The sequence below is a fragment of the Pomacea canaliculata genome, linkage group LG8 (genome assembly GCF_003073045.1).
Source record: "Pomacea canaliculata isolate SZHN2017 linkage group LG8, ASM307304v1, whole genome shotgun sequence".
In the NCBI taxonomy this organism is placed as follows: domain Eukaryota; kingdom Metazoa; phylum Mollusca; class Gastropoda; order Architaenioglossa; family Ampullariidae; genus Pomacea; species Pomacea canaliculata.
Genome location: NC_037597.1, coordinates 4,718,744 through 4,744,974, shown reverse-complemented (window position 1 = coordinate 4,744,974; position 26,231 = coordinate 4,718,744). Strand labels below are relative to the sequence as shown.

The following is a 26,231-nucleotide window of genomic DNA, read 5'->3' as shown; positions in this document are numbered from 1 at the left end:
CTGGGTACGCGGTGACCTCGCATGTTCTCACCTCAGTAACGACAACCCGCTGGCGCAGTTACCTCGCTTTGCTGCACACATGAGTGGCATCACGAACTTGTATCACTGGACTGCTTGCAGATGATTTTTTTCCTAGTTAACTATTGAAACGAGGCTGGTGTGTACAAAGCTTCCGGTTTAGTCACGTTCATTGTTTATGCTCGCCGAGACTAACAGCTGAGAAATTCGCAAGAAGAAAAGCGTTGGTCTCGGCAGACAGACAGCAGTCCAGCTTTACACATCTGTGATGACACGCGGCTAATTACGAGACCAGCCTTGATCACTATGTCTCTGTCTCTTTATCTATATTTCTGTCTCTGTCTAGCTATATATATATATCAAATATCAAAGCAGTGTGACAAAGTGTGTTGAGTGAGGGGCGGACCTAATTACACGGGTGACTCATTTCGTCTACGGAAGATCGTACACTGTGAAGAATATTTTAATACATAATATTGCTGGTAGCTTCACATTCAAAATAGTCTTCTATGCAGAAAAAATGCTGGCACTAACATCGTTTCCATGGTTACCATGTGATACAGAGACTGACTGAAAGAGAGACTGAGAGGGATAAAGAGAGAGAGAGAGACGGGCGATGGCCACAAGTTTTGTAATGTTTCCCCTTCTTTTGAAACTGTCGCCTGCTCTTTGGTCTGGTCCGCAAGCACACGGAGAACTGACAGCCTGTCAGGAGATGAGACAACGTCAAGTACCCTTCATAAATATATCTCTGCAATATACATAATATTTATAATTGCAATGTATTTGTAGGAGATATGGCAAATTTTAATTTTTAAGAGGTTGCGATATCTAAGAACACTTCTTGCTTTCTTATTAGTCTGTAATTAGTATGTATTAGACTAAGTAGATGTAAGTAAATTGTTTTTTAATTATTTTTTATTCGCGTTTTAAATGTAGATTAACGATCACAACTTTTTAAAAAAATGTGTAAGAAGTCTGCAGCATGCGTCGTCTAAGAAGCAGAGTCACTATCTACCTTACAGACAATATCATGATAATACAAAATTGTTCTTGGATTAGACGTTGGGGGTAGGGGAAGGCTGTGAACAAAAAGTCTGCCTGAGGTGGGGGGAGATATCAACAAAATGTCAATCTGTTGAAGAGTCATAAATAGGTCATTTATAAGGTCACTAACTGGGGTCTTCTTGGAATAAGTAGGTCTCTATCTCAACAATAACTGGACTTTGGTTTGGAACGAGACTGGCAATAAGAATGAATGAATGGCATTGAATACATAATTATTTTGTAATGTGAGAGGGACTGTAAGTGTCAAATTAGATTATTACAGATGGAGAACTGCATGTAGACATTGATGTTTCATATTAGACTCCACAATTTGTGACAAAGATGAATATGATGTTTTGTATTTTGTAGTTTTATTTGAGAAAACAAGCATCACAGATCCATTTGCTACAACAAACCCCTTACAACCTGAGTGTCAGAGGTTTGATCCAATGTCATGGTAGAACTCTTTGTGCATTGTATCCCAGAATCCTTACCATGAATTTCTTAAGAAAACTGCCAGTAGCAGAACCTAAGGCGATTGTGTTTGTCTCCAAAAAAAAAAGGTCAAAGGGGACACACGGCACTCCTGTCAAAACACCGACTGATTGTTCTGGCTTCAAGAAAGAGCTCACCATGGCAACAGGCAGACAATAGGAGGCACACCCTCGTCAAGATTAGGCAGTGCAGTGTCGGGGCTTGTATCTGGGACTCCGACTCTTGTTATCTTTGGCTGCAAGAGGAGGACAAGGAGGTCAAGTCCCTGTGTAGCCCCACACACTGAGGCCAGACAAAGTGGTGTTGAAGGATGTGGGTAGGGTAAACGTAAACAACAACAATGACGAATAAATATGTACATGGAAACCTAGATGTAGGGATGTCTAAAGAAGGGGAGATTGGGCAGAAAAAATAATCCCCACTTGACGATACCCAGATGATAATGACGCTCGCCTGTCGGGTGTTCGGGGCACCCACCATCACCTACAGTATCTTGTGAACTCTGCTCTTTATAAAAGGTTAATCTGGCAGCTAGGATGACAGTAGACATGCAATAGTCTCTTTCTCAAACTGCTTTTCTCTTAAGATCAAATTTTCTTGTTCGCGAAGTAAGAATCGCTTATCAACATGACAGGCTGTCCCAGGCCCAGTGTTCCCTTATCATACCTACCAACATGTCCATCAAGGTCACAAAGAGATACTAAGACAATACAGTCAGTGACGTATGACAGTCAGGAGGAATATAAAAGTCCCCTCCACACTAATCAGCCACAAATAACCAAGAAGGCCTCCTGTCTGGATTCTCGCCACACAATTGAAGCCTAGTGTTGCTGGTAATCTTCTGGTCTTCGTGAAGTTCTATTTTTCAAGACATACTGGACATTGTGGTCAAGAGAATATTCAGACAGTTTTTACTTTTAGGCTCGACATCATGGCTACTTGGATGCTGCTTTCTTTGGCCGTCTGCTTCTCCGTTGTCGCAGGCGAGCTCGTGCAGAATGGAGACTTCGAGTCTATGTCCGGGTGGAACTGCTGGAATTTCCAGTGTCAGCTCATTGCCTCTGGCGACTCGCGCTTTGGCAGTCACTCGCTGAGCGCCACTGGAAGGTGATGATGATGATGGATGATGGATGATGGATGAATGGATGATGATGATTATGATCCCTTTTCACAAGCTATCTCCTAGATACGATGAACCCCTTACGTTCACTGCCCCTCCAGCTTCTTGGCTATGGAATCTTTTACTTTGACCTTTGGCCTTTACACCGAGTTGAGAGTGACTGTAATTTGTCACATTGCACCACTCACACTCACATCGCTGTATGTACGTGGCCTGTGACAGAACACAAGACTGGATGGGTCCGTCCCAGAATGTTCAGATGAAGCCAGGACAGACCTACCGGGTCTCGAGCTGCATGAAGATCCTCAACGATCTGCCCAACACGGTTGGCCAGTCCCTGCAACTCATGGTCAGCTTTACCTTTGCCGGTCAGTTGTCTCCCCTTTCATTTGTCTTTTTGAATTTTAGGTCAAGGTTCGGTAAAATAAAAATACAGTGCAAGATGAAAACATATTTGAAAGTAATCTCTTGTATGTATAAACCTTATTACATAAAACAAGACAGGACATCAGTCGCCAAGGTCTATTACTCCAACACATTACTTCAGATAACTTGTAACATCTCAATGTTAGTGTGAGGGTGAAAACAGTTAAAGCAGTTGTTTCTTCGAGCAGATGGCAGCAACACCTACATGAACGCCGCGCTGCAGCCCATGCTGAGGGTGGCTGATGGATGGGTGTGTCTGCAGGGAGACCTCCAGGCTCCCACCATAGGTTTGGCATGAATTAGCGAATAATCAGGAAAAGATTGTGTTGTACAATTTCCGTTAATATAATTTTCACCCCACACTCTGCAACTATCAAAGCGCAAAAGAAATTTTGGAGGATGCTTGGTACATAACACAGAAGTAAAAAGAAAAATATTTTCATCGAAAGTAGCTTCACGACTTAAAATGAAACATTTTCTGAAGATTGTTAATTAATCTATGATTGCCTATGTAGCAACAGGGGTGGACTTAGGCAAGTGCAAACTGTGCACCTGCACAGGGCCGCCAAGTTCCAGGGGCTGCCATGCCAATATATATGAAATACAAAACAGAAAGAGAAAATAAGGACGCAGCTGACGGCAATGTGGCCGAAAAATTGTTTCTTGCTAATTAATTCGCTGTGTTGATGTTGCTAGAGTCGGAGCAGTATACAGTATGTGTAGTATTCTAACGGTCTGTGAGAATATTACGGGCCGCCACTTGGTTTTATTGACATTGGCGGGAGAAGGGTCCACCGTTTCGTTCTTTGCCCTCGGCCACCACGAGCCTAGAGGCGCCCCTGGTGACAATACTAGAAAATCTTCTTGTCTTCAATTACTATCCAAAGGATATTATGATGGCTGTATAATGTTTACTTCTGACTTGTCCTTTCCACCACAGCCTTCACTTCCGCTACCTTCTACTTCCAAGGACCTGCGCCTGGGGTCGGGTTTGCAGTGGACCAGGCGTCCATCACAGAGTTAAATCTGTCTGATGCCAACTGGCGGCAGCAGACGGACGAAGTCATCAACCGCGTGAGAAAAAGTGATATCAATCTACGGTTAGTGTGTACTCATGTCTGACTATTGTCTGACTATTTATTCCGTTCTTACTATGGTTAACTTAATGTTGCTAACATCAGAGTAGTGCACACTGTAAAATATGCTTGTCTTTCAAAGCTTTTGAAATAACAAAGATAATTGATGATATGAACTTTCACACAAAATAGGGGTCCTTCGTCTAGTCCCAATCTGTTTACAGGGCCAGCACCTTGGTCCTTATATGACTTCAGTTGCTGACTCGGAGTAAAACACTAACCCTCTCTCGTCGCTCGAGTTCAAACCTTACACACAGATCCTAAAATATGTAATACAGTCAAATCTCCCTACTATGCCACCTACCGGGACCGAGCAAAAGTGGCATAGTAGCGAGAGTGGCATAGTAAAGAGGGTTCGTAAAAACGGCTTTATTTGCTCAAGTTACCCGTCAGTCCAAAGCAGGGGTGGGCCATTAATTTTCCCAAGGGGCTGCATGAGAAATTGGGATGGTTTTAGAGGGCCGGACTAATATAGTTAAATCAGTTTTACCTAATACTGTATGTATAGTATATATACTGGCGGGCGGGTGGGCGGGCCGGTCACAGACAGGAGGCCTTTGCCCAGGTCTGGTCCAAAGCTCTCAAGAATCGTCGCTAGCTGTCTCCTCTCATTCTCCCCCTCACCTCTTCATCCTCCACCCCTTCCAACCACATCCGCGCACCTGCATCCTGTCGCTAGTCGACCCCCTCACACCTTCCCTCTGTCACGTGGCTGTCACCCGGCCAGCGACACCACCCCCCCCCCCCCACATTGCCAGCCTCCACCCTCCCTGTGTGCGTGCTATGTTCCATCCCCACTAACAGCGATGTCCCACACTACCATAGAGTATAATATTCGAGCACTGCGCGAAATTTCACAACTTGTGTCTTTTAACAGTCACAAAAAAGTGGCATAGTAGCGAGAGTCTGGGTGGCATAGTAAATTTTTTTTTACATTGAATTTATAGTCGGGACCGAGCAAAAGTGGCATAATACCGAGAGTGGCATAGTAGAGGGGTGGCATAGTAGGGAGATTTGACTGTATGTTTATTTGCTCATTGTTTGAAGTCAAGAGTCCAGGTCCACTTCAGATTACAATAATATTCTGCTTTGGGAAGTCATGTTGATATTAACTTCCATTTTTAGTTCCCGTAAAATATATTTTATTTAACCGTGTGTGTATGTGTGTGCTTGTGTTTTTTGTTACAGCATCACGACCGACTCCGGTGTCACACCTTCACAGGTGCAAATTAAGGTGCGGTTCAGAATGTTGTCAGTACTGGGTTGTGGCCGTCATAAAAAATTGGACAGCTTTGAGAAAACATTTAACAGCAAAGGGTCTTGTAACTTATGTAAATGTGTATAAGGGATCTGTCACGTGTGCTGGGGATGTTGCAGGTCAAGCAGACCAAGAAGTCCTTCCCCTTTGGCAGCGCCGTCAGCGCGTATAAGTACGTGGACTCCACGCAGCAGAAGTACCGGGACTGGATCCACACTCACCTCAACTGGGCCGTGCTGGAGAACGCCCTCAAGTGGACAATGCTGGAGTGGGACCAGGTGACCCTCCCTAGCAGCACTGGATGCACCTACATGACACTTTTAACCATGAGAAACTCAGATTGTCTGAACTGGTTATGAAGAACAAATTAACTGAGTTTTACAGATTACATTTCAGCAGGTTACAATCGTAAAGACTACCACAACATGAATTTTGGCCAATGAAAACTATTCATTTCATTCTGTTCGCAGAAGGAAAATTGTTAATTTGTTGTTTGTTTACTTTATTACAGGGTAACTTTAAGTCAGAACCAGCAATGGGGACCATCAAGGGCCTGACAAGTCATGGGTAAGAAAAACATCGTGAAAGCTCGATTTTCTTTATCTGCTGGCGCGCTCCTCGTACCTTGCCTCGTCTTTTCTCTTTTCGATGATTGTCTTTCATTGCGATGTCCACTGTCCCACTAGTCAAGCATGGAAAGTGAGCTCCGGTGCAGGTCTGTTTGGATTTCATCATCATCATACAATTTTGATTTCAAGTCATTATGTTAAATTAATCAAAAGTATTGTGCTGATGTCCTTTCTTGTCATAATCCCAGCATAAAGGTCAGAGGTCACAATCTGGTGTGGTCTGCCTCAACAGACTTTATCCCCCCATGGGTCCGCGCACTGTCCGGCGACCAGCTTCGAACGACAGTCAAGCAACACATCGAGAAGGTGTGCAACATGACACGAGGCTAGTAAGTGTGTGTGTTTGTTTGTTTGTTTGTTTGTTTGTTTGTTTGTTTGTTTGTTTGTTTGTTTGTTTGTTGTTTGTTTGTTTGTTTGTTTGTTTGTTTGTTTGTTTGTTTGTTTGTACCTTCCATGAGCGTTTCTACAACCTTCAAATGTCAGGTGTGAAAGACTCGGTGACTTTCTCTCTGTGGGAGATGCGCGTGCTTAACATGTTGTTGTCTCTGTCAGCCTCCAGCACTGGGATGTCAACAACGAGAACCTCCATGGCTGGTGGTTCCAGGATCGACTCCAAGACCGTGACTATGACCTGGAAATCTTTCGTATCGCGCACAAAGCTTGTCCGGATACTCTTCTCTTCCTCAATGAGTACAGCGTGGTTGCCGGTGGCGGTGTCACACAGGTGAGTCGTTTACTTTATTACTGTTCGCCTTCTACTGTTAAACATACTCTTCCCTGCTTTCTGTGAGGCCATCATGTAAAAAAATGCTTATTTTGGTGATTGTCATACGCATGTAAATAAAGCAATGTCAGTGTATTGTAGTCTCAGCGTTAGCGAACCGTAAAGATATTTTTTCTGTACACCGACCCCATAATTTATCATATGTGTGTGTGTCAAGGCCTACCTGGAGCAGGCGAAGAGGTTCAAGGCTGCCAACGTTGGCCTCGGGGGTATCGGGGTACAGTCCCACTTTGCCTACAACTTTGAGCCCAGCCCTGCCCTGGTGAAGGTAAGTCTAGTAGGTTCAGTACCCTCCATCTACTCTGACTTGACCTTAACCTGCTATACATTTCCTTTGTGCGACGTCACATGTGTGCGACTAGTGACGTCACGTTGGCGCTGTACCGCCGTTGTGTGCGTGTGTACGTGGCTTACCTGTGTGTTTGTAAGTGGCTTACCTGTGTACGTGTGTGCAGTACCGCCTGGACACGCTCAAGCAGGCAGGCGTGTCCATCTGGGCCACGGAGATGACGGTAGAGGTGGACGACGAGAACAAGAGAGCCGACTACTACGAGCGAGCCCTGAGGGCCCTGTACGGCCACGAGGCGGTGGACGGCATCCTCCTGTGGGGCTTCTGGGACCAGGCGCACTATGCCGGCGAGAAGGCCGCCCTCGTCCGGGGAGACAACCTGGAGGTGAGACCTTCTGCTCCTAGCACCTCTCGTGCTTTCTGTGTCGTTAATAATAATAATAATAATAATAATAATAATAATAATAATAATAATAATAATAATAATAATAATAATAATAAATAATAATAATAAGGGGGAAACATGCTTGAGATAAGAACGAGAAGGGCAGATAACTGCCAGCCTATGGCCAGGTATTCTCTGTCCTACATCCATGTCATCCATGTCATACATCCATGCGCGTGTTGCAGCTGACGGCGGCGGGGAGGCGCGTGCTGCATCTGCTGGAGGAGGAGTGGATGACCGATGAGACCTTCACCCCGACCTCGTCCAACTCCCAGCATACTGTGCGCGGTTTCCACGGCGACTACGAGGTCACTGTGCTGTACAAGGGCAGCGCCAAGAGTAGTCTCACCCAGAGGTTCACCCTGGGCAAAGCCGCTCACGCCGTCACCATCCACGTGACCGCCTGAGTACACAACAGGATCAAGAGGGTCAGAAAATGTAAATAAAATTGCAATAAATAAACCAGCTGGGAAAACAGGAAGAAATTAGTTGGTGTGTCTGTTTTGACTGTTGATGCTAGCAGAAGACGATGAGTTCACGAGGTCAAGAGAACGCCGGTAGATGTTCAGTGACGACACACCTGACCGGAGGAGTTTTTTTATTACCTTGCTTTAAATTGAAGTGTGGCAGCTACCTACCTGTCAGTTAGTCCGACTGTTTCCGTTGGTCTAAACCAGGGATGCACAACCTACGGCCCGCGGGCCATATCCGGCCCCCGACGCGGTGCCATCCGGCCCGCGAAACTTCTGCCCACAGTGCAGGAAATCGGCATGTTAGTAATAAAAGAAGACCTTAAAAAAAACGAAAAAAAGGAAGAAGTATTTATCCCTACGTAGGGGCGTCTCTCAATCTTTTTTTCGATGGACGAACATTTCGATTCAGTTCTCCGACTTGGTGTCTCTACGATGAGGCCGAACATTCAGAAGTTGGTTTCGGGAAAACAACTTCAAATTTCCCACTAATTAGTACATAATTAATGGTAAGTACAACTTGTTTCTAATAAAAAATGTTATCTGCTCTATTTTTTTTTTCCTTTTTGTATTTTTGCGGCGAAGTGGCCCGCGACACGGCTGTCCGAAATGGATATGGCCCGCAGGCCGAAAAAGGTTGGGCATCACTGCTCTAGACTCTAGTGTATCCACATACCGTACAAATATTTTTCAAGGAAATTTGCGCAGCCATGTAACGATATACAAGAACCAACAAATAAACAGATGAACTGTTCTAAAGATCTGAAAGCTCTAGCGTAAAAAAAATTATTTTCTCAAAAAAAAAAAAAAGAATACACGTGTTCTTCTGGCAGCCATTACCAGTAATATGGATCAATGCACTCTTCCGCTCCTAGAAGACACTGGAGATACCTAGCTATACCTGGAAACATCCGGTCACTGACAGACTGTTTGTGCTCCCGGATAACTGTATTTGTTTTAGTGACAATAATATGAAGCAAGTAGCGGCATAAATATCTGCCATTTCTTGTATATAAGTAGACACATGGAAGGATGGCTTGGACATACAGACATACAGACTGAAAACAGAGAGGGAAGAAAGGTAGACAACACCTAAACCCCTCCTCTCATCCTCTATACCCTATACACCTGATAGTGGGAATCGCCTTCAGGTGGAATCACTTCTCACACAACATCATCAGCACCACCTGTGTGGTCTCTCTGTGTGTGGTTTCTACTTTCGCTTCTGCTTTGGGTGTGAACAAGGGACAGCACTCACCTTGCCTTAACACAGTGTCTGTCCGAAGAAATCTTATTCAAGCTTTGAGAAGTAGAATCTTCTTCGTATACAGGCCATCTTGTGGACAGGCACTAAAGTTTGGCAGATGAAAGTCTCCAGGAAATGTCCTTGGGACACGTGATAACCTAAATCGGCTTTAGAACTAAAATAAGTCCATTGTTAGAGAGTGAACTGTATGTGTATTTTTAGAAATTCAAAAAACATTGTTCAAAGCACCTAAAATTAAATCAGATAAGTACAACTTTGAATTATGAAACCACATCATAAAAACAGCCTGATAACGAGTCTTTAAAAGTCTGGGAGTTACTAATACTGAGCCAGACAGTTGCTACAGTTGGTGACCCATCTACCTGCAAGGTGTGCGATTCCTGCTGTCACTGCTGACAATGTTGAGACCAGAGGACCTGTGGACGAGGACCAGCGTCCTCCTGGTTGTGCTGAGTTGTCTTGTGGGAGGAGAACAGCTCCTCAATGGCGGCTTTGAGACCATGAACAACTGGAACTGCTGGAATTTCAAATGTGAACTTGTTGCTCCAGGCGACTCGCGCTTTGGTGCTCATTCTCTCAAGGCGTCTGGCAGGTGACTGGACATACTTTCCACACTTTCAAACTCCATACTTCCCTGTGTTCTCTGTCTCTGAGACTGATTCTGAATGTTGCAGGACCCAGTCCTACATGGGGCCATCTCAGGATGTACAGCTCAAGCCCGGGACTTACTACAAGGTGCAGAGCTACATGAAGCTGCTCAACCAGCTGCCCACCACCATCGGCCACACCCTCATGTTGGAGATCAGCTTCGCTCTGACAGGCAAGTGTACACTGATTGGATATGACTAATTAGCACTCGTTGTTATGTATTGTTTCCAACGGGTCATTTTAGAACAACAATTACACGCAAATGCGTGTGGTCACCAATCTCACGATTGTTTGTATTTACAGATGGAAGCTCTACCTACATCACTGGGGCTCAGCGTAACATGGTGACCCTTGCTGACGGATGGGTGCTCATGCAGGGAGACTTCCTGACTCCTAGTCAAGGTTTGAAGATTTATGGCATGATGCAAGATTAAAAATAATTAAAATACTCGCATCGGTTCATCTTATAAAGCTTATCAATTAACACAGTTTATATTTATATTTAGGAATGATGAAGAAACACTAAATGAGACTGAAACTTCAAAGGCTTGTACATTTTATGAAGCTGAATGTTCTTTTAGTAAGTGGAAATGGTCATAAAAGTGTAACAGGAAATAATGAAAATGGACAAGGGGACATAATCATAATAGGAAGATACGGCAAAGGACGGGAAAGTTCTAGGTGCAAGGGTGCAAGATATCAGAAACCATTTTTTGTTAATGCATTGAGTCTCATTGCAAACACAAATATGGCGAGGAAGCAAGTAAAATAATAATGACTGCCAGTACAGCAACAGGAGACTGATTTCAAGGTAAACATTATTTATCACGAATCAATGTCCCAAACGAGTTCTTACTTGCAAAGAAAATATTTGAGACTGGAGGATGTCACGGGACAGAACTGATCATTAATATGGGTCGGCAGATGATGATGCTCACCTGTTGTTTGAAGCTAACAGTCTGTACCTGTGGTCGTCATTAGTCTCACAGGTACAAATAGTCTTCGTGTCGTGCAGACGGTGGCACGTGGTCACTGCTCCTTGCGATCACTGATCCGAGTATAAGAGTAGTGTGAACTGGGTGGTGATGCTCTGTGTTGCAGCCTTCAAGTCAGCAACCTTCTACTACCAAGGACCTGAACCCGGAGTCGACTTCGTCGTGGACCAGGCAACCATGACCGAAGTGGACGTCAGCAGCGACAACTGGCGGCAGAGGACTGACGAGGTCATCAACAGGGTGAGAAAAAGCGACATCAACTTCCGGTAAGAATCCTCTTTCTTGGTTGTGTTTCCTGCATAGATAGAGTGTAAACACGATTCCACATACATTCACTCTCACACACTCCCCACCTACTCACATATATATATACTCCCTCACACACATACACACATATACTCTATATTATAATATATATTTCCTTTGTGGATGTATATATCTGTTGTCTACCTCCAGTCTGTCTATTGCTGTTCTGACCAGCCTGGATGTCTCTCTACTGACATCTATGTCATCGTTATCTTCCTAGTTATTTATGACTGACGTCCAGTATTTGAAGATGAAAGCGTCCAACAGAAAAGACTAACATTAAAAATAAATTGTGTGGGTGGGTTGTAAACTACTTGACTGCACGTGTCGGTATTTTGTATATCCTGATAGTTTCTGTTTCTTGCATGTTTCTCAGGGTGACTACACCAAGCGATGTTTCACTTCATGATGTCAGAATTGTGGTATGTTCTCTTCTTCTGTCAGTACTGTCTATAGACATAGTATAGACACACACATATACACATTTTATGGCAGTATCATGTTGATTGGTGATTTGTGATCAGTGGTGGCCGATGCGAGGTGCAGGGAACATGGTGTGAAATCAAGCACAACGATTACATTCTAGTAATGGCAAATAACCAAAGTTAGCAGACAGTTTCTGCCCTTGTTACCTGAGCAGGTGACAGCCTATGGCTCATTAGTTCCACAGAAATTAAACTTTAAACGTTTCAGCAACAGTGTTTGAAATTCACGTGACACAGATACAGTTAACATTTCCTAATGGATCAAAGGACACAGTCAAAGAGAGAACTACACCTTTGAAGTTTCATAAAGTGATTGGACATGTACATCACTGTACACGATATAGTTATATACTTACCTGTGCATGTTACAGATCAATCAGACCAAGAAGTCCTTTCCATTCGGAAGCGCCATCAACTCGTGGAAGTACGTGGATCCAAACCTGCAGAAGTACCGGGACTGGATCCATGCCAACCTCAACTGGGCCGTGCTGGAGAACGCCCTCAAGTGGGAACAACTCGAGCCGACTCAGGTCTGTGTCCATTCATCTGATACACACATACACCTGAGTATGACTGACCCTAGTATTTACAGGTGTTGAACAGTAAGATGCAATCGGGAATTATGTATCACTCCTATGTCTGTGTCTCTGAGTTCGGTGCTTGCTATGAAACCTCTTTTGAAAACAAACTCTACTTCATTGTGTGGATATCAAAGTCTGAACGTATGACCAATAATAATAATATGTTTAATAAGAAGAATTATTATTATCATCATCCCAGCTGTAAATGTATTTGAGTAATATCTTTGACATTTTGTAAGGAAACTAAAACATTTAGTTCTTCTCGAGCTCTAGCTTTCTTTTGTTGACAAGCAGGTCAAACTGATGCTGGGTATAGGTAAGAAAACCCACGTAGGTATTGTCTTTCGATTTGTGTAAAATCGTTGCACACACACACACACGCTTGCATGTTTTTACTTTACACTCCTAGAGTGTTTTGTCTCCTCCACAGGGTTTCCTGCAGTACGACCGTGCGGTGAAGACTCTAGAGGGGCTGAAGAGTCACGGGTAAGTAAAGTATATCTTACAGTAATACACACAACACAGAGAGATGCATTGAGTGCTCGAGTTCTTGCTTTCAGTTCGTTTCTTTCTAGCCTTCACCCAGTTTTATCCTTTGAGACAGAAAGTGTGAAAACGAAACAGCAGGAAAGGGAAGTAATTTTAAGACATCTCAAGGGAGATAATTATGTTCACTGCTAGGTTATATCTACGTGAACATTAATGTTTTGCGTGCGTGCATGCGTGCCCTCGCGTGTGTGTGTGCGTGTGTATGTGTGTGTTTGTGTTTGTGTATTTTTGTTTGTGTGTTTGTGTTTGTGTTTGAACAGGCTGAAAATCAGGGGACATAACCTTGTGTGGTCTATCGACGAGTTTGTACCTGACTACATCAAGGGCCAAACCGGCGAAGAGTTGAAGGCCACAGTTCGTAACCACATCCAGTGGACGTGCAACCTCACGCGCGGACTGTAAGTACTTTATCCTTCCGTCGTTTCTACAATTATTGTTTGTTTGTTCTTCTGTTCCTCGTGTGCTACTCGTGTCTCCTTCTTGTTCAAAAACGCTACGAGCATGTTCCTTAGGAGTGTGAGTATGCGCTATACAACACTTGCCTTCATCATTATTATTATTTATATTATTATATTATAGTTACTTTGATTTAAGTCGGAAACAATGAATCATGACGTATTTATGCATTGAAATTTATCTTAAAATAACCATTAGCTTAACTGCAAACTATTATTAAATTGCCCAAGTTCTATAAAAAGGTTTAATTCTTTAATAAGGTACAGTGTTTACACTGGAAAACTGAGCAGTGTAGTGTGCCTCAATATATTCTCCTACACAGGATGTATCTGCATAGTCGACAGACCGTGTCCACATGTCCACAGCCGACAATCTTTGCAGTTGGAATAGTTCAGAGATGAGTTTCTTATCTCTTCCTTGTTTGGGTCTGGTGTGGACACCAGACTAAGTTGCTGACACTAGTGCACATATCTTCGTGTTCCATTTTCAGGGTGGAGCACTGGGATGTAAACAACGAGAATTTGCACGGATTTTGGTTTCAAAAGGCAACTTCATGACCTCGACTACGAGCTTGAACTTTTCCGCGAGACTCACGCTGCTGACCCCCGCGCCCTCCTCTTCCTCAACGACTACGGCGTTGTGGCTGGAGGCGACTCCACTGGGGTCAGTCCTGACATGGACACTTGTAATCGGTCATACACATTGATAAGTCTTTACTGTACTTATCTGGCGGCCTTGTGTCTTTTTTTTATTTGTTTTCACTATGCTTTTGTTCTTAACTTTGATTTTGTTTTGTTAGGTTTTTTTTTCGCTTAAGTTTTGTTTTGTTAAAGAGAGTACATGCATGAAATATATTTTATCTATTATTTTAGGTTTGTCAATAATCTTAGTCCTTACAAGGTAATGTGTCACTGTCCTGACAGGCTTACCTGGCCCAAGCTCGTAAATTTAAAGCTGCCAACGTCAACATGTATGGTCTCGGTGTCCAGTGCCACTTTACACCTGAAGTTGAACCCTCCCCCACGATGATCAAGGTGAGCTGACATTGTCTAACCCCCTCCCCAGCTATTTCATTAGCTTTCGCCACTAATTGCAATAAAATAAATTAAAAGCGACTGGGTCACAGTGCTACAAATTAAAGCACTGAAGCTACAGCCAGTGGACTTTGCATGATGTTGTTTACAAGGCGTGTCACGTGCTTACTGCTTAGACACACGTCACTGTCTGCCTGTCCAACGTTGATGCTGACGTCATAGTTGTACAACCAGCTGACAAGGATGTCAACTCTATGGTCTCACGTTGATTTTGCCCAGTGAGGATGTCTACATTACAAATAAATATTATAGAACTTAAAACTGTACAAATACTGGCGCACACTTGATATTAAGTAACCGAAATAATGTGTAAAAAATCTAATCAAGCTGCCATTTGTTTCCCCAGTCTCGCCTGGACACACTGGCACAGGTGGGTGTGCCGATCTGGGCCACGGAGCTGACGGTGGAGGCAGACGACGAGAACAAGAGAGCCGACTACTACGAGCGAGCACTGCGCGCCCTGTACGGCCACGAGGCGGTGGAGGGCATCTTGTTCTGGGGCTTCTGGGACCAGGCCTTCTTCGCCGGGGTCAAGGCCGCACTTGTCAGTGGGGACAACCTTGATGTGAGTGGATGTGCTTCTGAAAATGAAAACAGAGTTAATATGCTTCTTTATTTTAAAAAAAAAATGTTTGACGAAAACATTGTTGCAGACCTTAAAGAGTTTTTTAATAGTCTTTCTCTTTTTTTTCTTTCTTGTAAAAGACAAATGATGGTGTTCTTTATCTTTTGTGCTTTGTTCGCCCTTTATGTATTGTGTAGGTGTGCATAGGTATTTCTTTCTCTCATGGAGGCAAGGAGCAAGTAAATCGGTTGCCGGTCACTAACGCAGTTTCTCGTCAGATCTCACGTAAGTTTTTGTCTTATTGTGCAGCTCACAGCTGCCGGACGGCGCGTGATGGATCTCTTTTGGAACGAGTGGATGACGCACGAAACTCACGAGGTGTCGCAAGCCAATCAGCAATTCACTGTACGTGGTTTCCATGGCGACTACCAAGTGTCTGTTTATTACCGGAACCAGGAGCTGCCGGCCCTCAGGCAAACATTTTCACTGGTCAAAACCGCTCACACTGTCGACATCAACATCACAACATAGAGTTTCACATCATCGTCAGAGTACTTCTGTATATGGGATAAATAGAAATATGATAAACATGAAACATAAACAAGACGTCACATCAACCGTCGCACATACACACATACCTCACCAACAACGTCACTAACACACACACACACACACACACACACACATGACAATACATCATCGTCAGCTTGTGATAAATATGTCTGATAAATGACAAATAGGACGTCACTTCAACCGTCGCACATGACATCACCAACAACGTCACAAACACACATGACAACACGTCAAAGTCACGTAGGAGCAAGACGTCACGCAAAACAAACATGACGTGAACTGCACGTAACTGTCGACACAGAGGCAACGTACACTGACGCGAAGTCGATCACAAGTCAGTACGACAAACGTTTCATAATAAACTTGTAACAACGGAGTGTAACCAGAGTGTTAGAGTTCTCTCCCCAGTGAGTGTCACACCCAGCTACGTTCAAGCGAGATAAAACACTAATAAAATCTAAAAACAGAACTAAATGCAATATCAAAAATTGTTTTAAATGATAAAAGGAATAATGTATTGTATGAATAAACATTGAAATACATTATAAGTCATTACAGTGTCTTTTCGTTGAAAAACTCTCTCACTTTCTTACCTGTAACATTGAAGTGCAGTAACGCGAAAAGGTTTTTTGTCCATCTGTTGATAAACCAAACTTACCAAAAAACAATAACAAATAAATGCAATTACGATTTTTTTTTTGTGCTGCTCTGTTTGCTGCGGTGAAGCATCGGAAATCGTTCGGTCTTGTCATCTGACATGACACCTTGCTCAAGACGGTCCTCCAAGGTGGTCGACTCTGTGGCAGAAGAAAGGTTGAGTGTGAAGTAAAAGAGTGGGCAAGCTGTTCACTGGGGTAGGAAGACCTGCCCTGGTGGTGTGAGTTCACCTCGGACTCAGTTCCATCAGAGCTTCGGTACGATTTGTTCTCGTCAAAAAGCCTTCACCTGTTCTGGAACTGAACTCAACTGTCATATTCCTTGAAACTACCGATGGTACGCCTGAAGACACTGGATGCTCTAAGCCTTAACTGCCAGAAAATATATCGTGTAAGAGAAACAGAAAGAAGAAGGGAGGATACTGCACAGACAGGGACGTACACAAACAACGAATGTCACCATTACCTTCTGTACTACAATCACAACCAACGGATGTTGACATGGAATGAGATGACGGAGTATCGTGATACTTGCTTGCTTGACTGAAGCAAACGAGGCTGAGAGACAGAGATCTGACCGCCTGTACTTTTCTGGGTTTCTGTGCGGCTGTAAGCAACCATCAGTGATAAAACTTCGAGGGGTTGTATGTTTGTATGTTAACCAAAGGTATTGCAAAACTGTGGTACTGCGTGAGAAGATTTTCATTCCAAATAGTGAACTGATGTCCCTGTCCCTTGGCTTCTGCCTTCCAGGGAATTTTCTCAGCTGTTCAGTGCAATAGTTTATATTCACCCCTAGCCCAAAGCTACTTCTGCTAGGAATGTAATCACTGATCACACACACACACACACGCACGCGCACGCACACACACACACACGACTTCGTGTCACCAAATGCTCCTAAGCTTATTTTCGTGGCTTTAACAGGTGTGATCTGACGAGTATGTCGAAAAATCGTGATTAACATGTGACCTGTCTTACAACCCACAAACATGCAAAGTTGAATTTATGGCACAATCTTGTCTACCTACAAAACCTACAATGGCCATTTTTTGGGGAGCTTCTTCACATCATGTATCTCGCTCCTGTGTACAGACCTGTTTGTAAGTGTCTGAAGTCTTTTGGTAATTAGTCAAGAACTGATTGCTTGTTTGCAGAATGTTTTTATTGCACTGTGTAGAATGTTTTTATGATTTACTAGGTAAGCTAGATGACAGATGTTTTTATCACATTTCTTTCGGTGTTGATGCAGTTATGCCTAGACAACTATTGTGATATTTCAAATAAATAACTTTGGGTAACTAAAAAAAATGTAATATGTACTCGTCTGTTGGGTTCACCAGAGATACCTTGGCAAAAAGATTAGCGAACAGCGATAACAAGGAGACGATAAGGAAGGCGAAGAAAGAGTCTAAAGATAAGAGTGCATGGAGTACATGGTGTTGTTGCTGACCTTTGCCATGTCCGGCAGGGAATGAAGTCTTCAGTGGACTACACAGAAAAGCTTAATGACATCAATAATCAGGACTTGCCGAATGGTTTGAATAATTTTATGCATGTTTTGAGAAGCACGATTTTTGTGGTCAGATTAGGGACAGTCGCTTATTTCCGATAATGACAATCATTTCTTAAGATTGTGATGGAATTGTTGAAGTGAATAAAGGTTGACAAGGAACATGGATGAATTGTTGGTTGTGGGTTGTTAGTGTGGGTGCAGCATGTACAAGATGCAAGATTCTTTCTGTTGTTTGCAAATCTGAAAATAGACATTGATTGAAGTAGTTGTTTGCCTTGAATTATTACTGTTTAAGTCATATAAATATATATAGAAGTGCATTGACCTTTTGCCGCATTCTGTCACCATGTCAGCTTGCAAAATGTCATGTACACATAAGATTTTTATTGTATATGTTCCAATTTTGTTTCTTTTACCACCTATAAAATGACATTCCGGCTTTAAAAAAAAAACAAAAAAAAAAAAAACCACTTAAAAAGAAATAAAATGAAACACAACGACAGAATAAGTTACTGTGGCTCAGCCCTAGTCTTCGAAGTTTTATACTCGTGGAGCTTCTCAAGGAAGCTGTTACATCAAAGAAAAAGCGTTACAGTCGAACACCCCGCCCATTACCTGAATGCGAACCATGCCTGGTTTTGAAGATGACAATAGGTGTCAGATAAGAAAAGACAGAGTTGGAGCCGTTACTGCTTGTTGATGTCAAACCAAGAAGGGATCCGGAGGACGAATTTTAACCTTTCACGATATAAAAGGCAGGTCTCCTTAGTCTTCATTCACATCGCAAGGAACTTTTACCTGCAAAGTGAGCCATCTCTACCCTCACTCCTCACGATGTGGACTCCAGTGGACCTGTGGACGAGGACCAGCGTCCTCCTGGTTGTGCTGAGTTGTCTGGTGGGAGGAGAACAGCTCCTCAATGGCGGCTTTGAGACCTTGGGAACAACTGGACCTGCGGGGGCTTCAAATGTGAACTTGTTGCCCTGGCGACTCGCGATTAGGTTCTCATTCCCTGAAGGCTTTTAACAGGGACTGGACACACTCTCCGCACACTAATTGAGCTTTATCATTCTTACGGTCATGTCTCAGTACTTAATGTTGTCTTGTCTTGGAATATATTTTTTATATTTATTTTAGATATTTTCTGCCCTTTGACTCGATCTATGTTTATTTGGATCTTCAAGAACATTTGTGCTGCTACACTTTCGACTATAAATCTGCTTTGCCGATTGCAATAGTAAAGCATGCTAAAGATTTCAATTTATCGTCAGTATATTGGAAGCCGTCTTGCTGTCGACTGTCCATGTTTGTTTGTTTATTTATTTGTTTATTTAAATTAGGTCTTTTATTTTTAAAACGTTATTCTCGTCATGTACGTGATGTCACAAAACCGCACCATCATTGCTACCACCTTGAAGACTTCTCATCAGAAGATAAAGGTTCCCTGATGCTGGATGTTTCAGAACCAAGTTCTACCACGGACCATCGCAACCGGTGCATCTCAAGCCCGGGACTTACTACAAGGTGCAGAGCTACGTGAAGCTGCTCAACCAGCTGCCAGCGCATCGGCCACACCCTCATGATGGAGATCGCCGTTTCCCACGCAAGCAAGCATTTCGTTCCTTCCTTCGTTTACGGACGTGTATAGGTGGACTGCTGTCTGACTGCCGAGACCGACGCTTGTTGCAAACCTCTCCTCTGTTAGTGTCGGCGAGCCTAAATAATGAACGTGGCTAAACCGGAAGCTTTGTATACATTAGCCTCGTTTTAGTAGTTAACGTGGGAAAAATCTCATACGCAAGCTGGCCAGTAATACAAGTTCGTGTTTTTTTTTCTTCCTCCATCCTTCCTTCGCGCATGCGTGCCTGTTAGCGTGCGTGTGTGCATTGATATTAATTACTTACCTTTGATAATAATTTTTTTTTTACTGTGTAAGCTTGTTTTCGAGTTCTTGCCTCGTATGCAGGAAACCCCTATTGGACGATCGTCACTATACCGCAAGAATTTTTATGTGGAATCGTCACGATAGTCCAGCAGGTCTGTCTAAGATTATAATTATTATGAGGAAGCATACTGTTTTATTTACAGACGGACATACTGATTTCATTGGTGGGGCTGTGCACAACCTGCTGACCGTTGCCTGACGGATGGGTGCTCTTGCAGGGCGACTTCCAGACTCCTAGTCAAGGTGAGCAGGACTCCACATCTGGACAGAATTCATTGCACATAACGACCATAGTAATTTGAGGGAGATACGTTTACTGCCTTAAATGTGACATGACAAGTTAAATACAATGCAACACAACACACTCCAGTAACATTCAGTATCATACAATGCAATGCGATGCGAATACATGAACATCTGCATCGGTGTTTTCACAGAGCATATTCACTCTCAAATTTCCTGGCCATCAAATGCCACTAAGAAGCAATGTTTATTTGTATTACAGCTATATCGTCAGCAACCTTCTACTATCAGGGACCCGAGCAGGTGTAGAGTTCCTAGTGGACCAGGCTTCCATGGTTGAGGTTAACGTCAACGCCGATAACTGGCGACAGACGACTGATGCAGTCATCAACAGAAGTTAGAAAAGTGACATAAACTTCCAGTAAGAAAATCCTTTCTTCTTGTACTCGGGACTCAGATGCTGTATGTAAAAATACAGGTGTGACACATTCTGATACATTTATACGCAAAGCTATTTCTATAATTTTTTTTACAAAGAGCTTTTAATATTTTTCAGTGTCACCACAGCCAGCGGAATAGCTCCACACGACGTGACGATTGAGGTGAGTGAGATGAGTTCAGCTGGTGTGTTGTCACCAATATTAGTGCTGTGAATATTTTAATGTCGACTTCTGATGCTTTGTCGTAACAAGAACATTATTGCCCTGCCGTCACAACTGCCTAAAAGGTGAAAGTTCTCACCTATCATTACACTGAAATCCAGTGACGGGTGTGCTACCTCTAAAGATAATCCCACAGTTAGTGATCGACGTAAATGAACTCGAGGTTTAGAAGTATTTGACACTCTCATTGGATAAACACAAACACGTATCTCATGATGGGAGGATTGGGATGTTGCAGGTCAAGCAGACCAAGAAGTCCTTCCCCTTTGGCAGCGCCATCAACTCGTGGAGGTACGTGGACTCGACGCAGCAGAAGTACCGGGACTGGATCCACACTCACCTCAACTGGGCCGTGCTGGAGAACGCCCTCAAGTGGGGGCAGCTCGAGCCGTCTCAGGTAAGGCAAAAAGAAAAAAAAAAAAAAAAAAATTTCAAAAATTCTTTTGGGCTGAATTAGGGGAGATAACCTATAGTTTTCTAGGCTTAGAGCATTAGTTACCTATCTCCCCTTATTAGGAAAACTAAGGTCTAGTACAGGGGTGGGCAATTAATTTTCCCAAGGGGCCGCATGAGAAATTGGGATGGTTTTAGAGGGCCGGACTAATATAGTTAACTGTTTTACCCAATACTGTATATATAGTATACTGGCGGGCAGGCCAGTGGCCGGGCCTTTGCCCAGGTCTGGTCTAGTATATAAATTACTGAAATAATTTGTTTTACCTCTGTAAATGAGTTTATATTGCATTGTAACCAGAAATGAGTAACTAGTGAAAATTTCAGACCTCTAGGACGATGTAAAGTAGGTGAAAAATCAATTAAACAATTCGACTGAACACTTCATTACTTCGCATCACCCGCCTGTACTGTAACGGACAGTAGACAAGTTTAAAGTGTTTGTATTGTATGCTTTTATATATGAAGAGATTTTAGTATAACTTGCAGTATATTGTTTGCATTACTTTTTTTCTTCACGATATTATATCCCACAAAACAAACTCAAATCTTTTCGGCTAAAACTATTTTACTGCTGAGTTAATTATAGATTCCTTAATGTGCTGCAAAAGTAATTGTGGAAATATGTGCGTTTTGTTTGTATGTGTGGTTGTGAGGATATGTAATGACTCTTGAGTGAGGCATGGCTGCCTTTAAACAGTTGTGAATATTTTTCCCATCACAGGGCCATTATGCAGTACGAACGGCAGTCCAGGCTCTCAAAGGACTGACAAGCCATGGGTAATCACTTAGTGACATTTGACCTCTGTATCGGTAATGAGTGAAACTTGTGACTTCACACTTAGGAGCATTGTTACTTAGTTAAGTTACTGTGGAATACTAACACATGAATCCAAAATAAATTTTTACTCACCATGCTTTGATTTGCTCCAAAAAAACAGACTAAAGGTCAGAGGGCATAACCTTGTGTGGTCCATTGACCAGTATGTGCCGAGTTACGTCAGGAACCAGACCGGAAGCCAGCTGCGCGACACGGTGCGCAAACACATCCAGTGGACTTGTCAGCTCACCAGCGGGCTGTGAGTGGACTTATGCTTTCAGACTTGTCTTGATGGTCCTTTGGACACCACGTCTCATTCAAAAGAAATCCTGTTCACAACGAAATAACAACTGTCCTTCAATACAACTTACATGTCTTTTGTACTCTGTACTGTACTCAGATGTGTCTTCATCACACAGGGTGGAACACTGGGATGTAAACAACGAGAATCTGCACGGATACTGGTTTCAAAAGCAACTCCATGACATCAACTACAATCTTGAAATATTCCGTGAAGCTCACGCTGCTGACCCCCACGTCCTCCTCTTCCTCAACGACTACGGTGTTGTGGGTTCTGGCGCATCAACAGGGGTGAGTGCTCACAGCTTTATCTTCAGACAATAACTTTAACCTGTTGTTCCCGGTGACTTCAAATGAGATAATTTACTTTTCCTACATATTCTACAATCATTACTTGGAAATTCTTAAGTTCTTATTTTAAGTTTACAGAACGATTCTAAATAATATTTTATGTATTTCACGTCTTAGTACTTTTGTTTGGATAATAATTAATTTGCAAAAGAAGGAAAAAGTCACTTAATACATCATTTTCTCGTCTCCAGTGGGAAAATGAATGTCTGTCGGGCTTACACAATTCTAAGTATATTTCCGAGGAGCATTTTCATTCATTCCTGTGTCTTCAACAAAACAGTTTTCCTTCTTTTTATTCATAATCTGCTTAAGCATGTTTGACGACAGAAATATGTTTTTGTAATATAATATTTAATCTTGTAATGTATATTTTCTTGCAAGGCATACCTGGCGCAGGCACGTAAATTTAAGGCAGCCAATGTCAACCTGTACGGTCTCGGAGTCCAATCCCACATACCGGGGGGAACGGAACCCTCTCCCACGATGATGAAGGTAAGATGCAGAAAATGTTTTCTTTTTCCGGCAAGTTACGCAGACTTGAATAAAACCAAGAGAAAGCCATCAGATTTTAAGAAAGCGTTCAATGCCTCGTGCCAAACTTTAGGCGAGGGTCTTTAGTGTGAGAGTGTCTTCGACAATGAAACAAGTGCGTTCGAGGCCGAGTCTGGTTGGAAGCCTCGCTGCCCCACCATCACAATCAGCCATCGGGGAAGGTCGAGTTGTTAGAAGCAGAGGGACCCAGCCTGCAAGAGTTCATGGGTTACTAAGGTCACCTGTGGGCTACGAAGTGGGACATCCAATCTACCATTCCTTTCCTCCACTAGTAGTCAGGCAAAAAGCACGATCGCAACTTTTATTTATGTCTATCCACCCTATGATAGGTGTAAGGGTGCATATTCACTCAACTTTCAGACTAGTTTTATATTTTAGATTTGGCGATGTTTCACTTCGACATTGACAGTCCAAATAATTCTTTCTCTGCAAAAGTGAAAGCGAAAAGACTTGAACTAATTAAGCAGAAACGCGGCGAGTGGCAAGACCGAATATTTCTATTTGGCCAACTAACCTGGAGCGGGTAGTCAAAAGTTTAACATAAGGTTCATGATCTGCATGTCAAGACTACAAATGGAGTGGGCCTTTCTCAGTTTCTCTTGCAGGCTGAGCTGGACTTTTCTGCTGGACTCTAGACACGATGAACCCGTTACTTTGGCTTTACCTCCAACCTTTGAGTTGCGGAAAACCTAACGCTGTATACTCTGAACATGAATGTGCCTTAAGTAAAACAGAAAATAGTGGTTAAAACTCAGGACTGATCTCTCCTGTCCACAGTACCGCCTGGACACTCTGGCTCAAGCAGGTCTGCCCATCTGGGCCACGGAGCTGACGGTGGAGATCGCTGATGAACATCTGAGGGCAGACTACTATGAGCGAGCACTGCGAGCCCTGTACGGCCACGAGGCGGTGGAGGGCATCTTGTTCTGGGGCTTCTGGGACCAGGCTCATTACGCCGGCGAGAAGGCCGCTCTGGTCAGAGGCAATAATCTGGATGTAAGTGATGAAGATTTTTCTCTCTCTGTCTCTCTCTCTTCAGGTCACGTGACATGACTGACATCTCATATCCGCTGTTGCAGTTGACGGAGGCTGGGCGGCGTGTGCTGGACCTGCTGGAGAACCAGTGGATGACTCACGAGTCTCATACCCTGTCGACAGCCAATCAACAGTTTGCTGTGCGCGGTTTTCATGGTGATTACCAAATCTCTGTCTTCTACCAGAACCGCGAGCTGACGGCCCTCAGGCAGACCTTCTCACTGGGCAGGACGGCGCACCCTGTCACCATCAGCGTCCACACATAGACATTTCTTTCATGTCCACAGACAACAGTCATCAGCATGGGGCTAGCAAACCCTTTGTTTAAACATTGTCCTTCATTAACAAAACGAATTTGTAGATCACCCACAATAATAAAGTGTATTTCAAAACACGCTTCAACTTGCTCTAGCATGGATGTGTATAGGTGGACTGGTGTCTGTCTGCCGAGACCAAGGCTTAGCCTCTTGCTAAGTGATTCGTTGTTAGTCTCGGTGAGCCTAAGAACAGAATGTGAATAAACCGGAAGCTATGTCGTCTCATGCCTCGTTTTAGCAGTTAACTGGGGGAAAAAAATCGTCTGCCCGCAGTCCAGTCATACAAGTTCGTGGTTATAGTGTGGCGCAAACTGAAATTACCAGTGTTGTCCATTGGGCCATGGGAATCCATGGGAACGTCCATGGGATGGGATGGGAGCACATTTGTATTTCCATGGTAGTCGATACTTGGAAATAAATTTACTGAATCTTAAATCTTTCCTCTGAATCATCTATTGTATGTGAAGTAGCAGGAATTATAGAACAAAAGCCGAAAAGTGGTTTTCAGTGTTGTCCATAGGATTGTTAATACCATGGGAATCCCATGGGAAACATCCCGTGGGATGGGACGGGATGGGACAGGCATAAATTGCCATGGGATGGGACGGGACGGGATAGAAAAATATGTCCCATGGACAACCCTGGAAATTACAGCGATTAACATCTCCACTCTTTTGCATTCCTTTGTAAAATAAATGCTACATCAGATAAAATTTCAATAAGCCGACTGCAGAACACATCATCACCACAAAGTTAACAGAGATAACGTAAATGTCTCCAAAGTGCACAATATTTCAGTGAAAAAGCACATTAATGTTTCAAAGCTGTCATGAAAGAGTGTGGTTATGGCTGTAGTGTGGGTTTGCACGTCTGTTTTACTCTAGAAATGACGTCATTTCTCTCTCTAGAAATTACGTCATTTACGCGGGTGTGCGGTGGGAGCTTAGGCTCGTGGTGGCTGTGAGGCGTGATTGGTTGTGGTGTGTCAGGTGGCAGGACTGGCCAATGGAACTGGAGTTTGGACAGAAAGATCTAGAGGCAAGCGGAGCGTTGTTGGCTAGAAACTTCTGGGGAGTGACATCAGCGTCAGGGTCTTTCGCCTGCAAGCTTTTGTGGAGTAAAGTTGACTGAAGTCGGCTCAAAGCTGTCTAAAGTCTTCACTGCAACCCTGCCTGAGTAGTGTGTCGACTTAACAGTTGATTTCAGAGGTGCGTTGACCCGCTCTGTAACAGAGTGTATAGTGCTTCAGTACCAACAGCTGTTGATGAAACCAGTAAAAGCTGAATCTGGTGACGAAACGTCGGTCTCTGAGAGGTGCTGCTGTTGAATCAACGCCCAGATCTAAAGGGACGGAAGAGCCGGGGTGACACACGGCAAGACTAGAGCAAGAGTGCCACGAGTGAGTCTGTGTAAACAAGACAGTGCCAGAGTCTGTGTAAACAAGACAGTGCCAGAGTCTGTGTAAACAAGACAGTGCCAGAGTCTGTGTAAACAAGACAGTGCCAGAGTCTCTGCGCTGGACACAGAGAAGCCGCTGCAACGGACCGTGACCCAAACAGTTCTGGGACGTCGAGCAGGGGAGGCCTCCACGGTCACGTGACTGTTGGTGTAAGGAGATAAGTGGCGAGCGTGTGTTGTGCGAAGTAGTGTATGCTGTGTGTAAATAGATTTAAGGTTAGTTGAACAGTGACTCATTAGATATCTGGACACATTAGATGTAAGGGGAAACAATTGGGAACGGGACG

At 43.5% G+C, this 26,231-nt stretch overlaps 3 protein-coding genes and 1 long non-coding RNA gene across 4 annotated transcripts; all 4 read left to right on the top strand.

Moving 5' to 3' along the window:
• The first annotated feature begins 2,313 nt into the window (after nucleotides 1-2,313).
• On the top strand, nucleotides 2,314-8,128 carry LOC112570472 (anti-sigma-I factor RsgI6-like). Its single transcript, XM_025248896.1, has 12 exons — nucleotides 2,314-2,667; nucleotides 2,903-3,048; nucleotides 3,295-3,393; nucleotides 4,047-4,206; nucleotides 5,431-5,476; nucleotides 5,620-5,778; nucleotides 6,012-6,067; nucleotides 6,318-6,458; nucleotides 6,682-6,853; nucleotides 7,071-7,181; nucleotides 7,369-7,587; nucleotides 7,833-8,128. Exons 1-12 carry the CDS (start codon nucleotides 2,492-2,494, stop codon nucleotides 8,052-8,054), a joined length of 1,707 nt encoding a protein of 568 aa, XP_025104681.1. The 5' UTR covers nucleotides 2,314-2,491; the 3' UTR covers nucleotides 8,055-8,128.
• A 1,122-nt stretch (nucleotides 8,129-9,250) lies between these two features.
• On the top strand, nucleotides 9,251-15,864 carry LOC112570470 (anti-sigma-I factor RsgI6-like). The gene is given in 13 exon segments (XM_025248895.1): nucleotides 9,251-9,976; nucleotides 10,059-10,204; nucleotides 10,336-10,434; nucleotides 11,134-11,293; nucleotides 11,710-11,755; nucleotides 12,190-12,348; nucleotides 12,830-12,885; nucleotides 13,209-13,346; nucleotides 13,895-13,946; nucleotides 13,948-14,067; nucleotides 14,328-14,438; nucleotides 14,845-15,063; nucleotides 15,373-15,864. Coding segments are annotated over 13 exon segments (1,722 nt in total). The 5' UTR covers nucleotides 9,251-9,782; the 3' UTR covers nucleotides 15,595-15,864.
• Nucleotides 15,865-19,893: 4,029 nt separating this feature from the next.
• Nucleotides 19,894-21,054, top strand: LOC112570469. The gene is made up of 4 exons (XR_003100631.1): nucleotides 19,894-19,996; nucleotides 20,259-20,417; nucleotides 20,553-20,598; nucleotides 20,897-21,054. It is a non-coding gene; the product is annotated as an uncharacterized LOC112570469 (long non-coding RNA).
• Nucleotides 21,055-21,829: 775 nt separating this feature from the next.
• Nucleotides 21,830-24,555, top strand: LOC112570311 (anti-sigma-I factor RsgI6-like; the record flags this gene model as incomplete). The annotated part of the gene is made up of 6 exons (XM_025248696.1): nucleotides 21,830-21,891; nucleotides 22,053-22,190; nucleotides 22,351-22,522; nucleotides 22,964-23,074; nucleotides 23,912-24,130; nucleotides 24,214-24,555. Coding segments are annotated over 6 exons (924 nt in total), but the record flags the coding sequence as incomplete, so codon positions are not given.
• Nucleotides 24,556-26,231: the final 1,676 nt, after the last annotated feature.

Excerpts from the sequence above, each read along its gene's own strand:
- LOC112570472 (XM_025248896.1), top strand. The coding sequence starts at position 2,492 with ATGGCTACTTGGATGCTGCTTTCTTTGGCCGTCTGCTTCTCCGTTGTC. Across the intron at positions 4,207-5,430 it reads AAAAGTGATATCAATCTACG|CATCACGACCGACTCCGGTG; the intron begins GTTAGTGTGTAC and ends TTTTTGTTACAG. Across the intron at positions 6,459-6,681 it reads TGCAACATGACACGAGGCTA|CCTCCAGCACTGGGATGTCA; the intron begins GTAAGTGTGTGT and ends TGTCTCTGTCAG.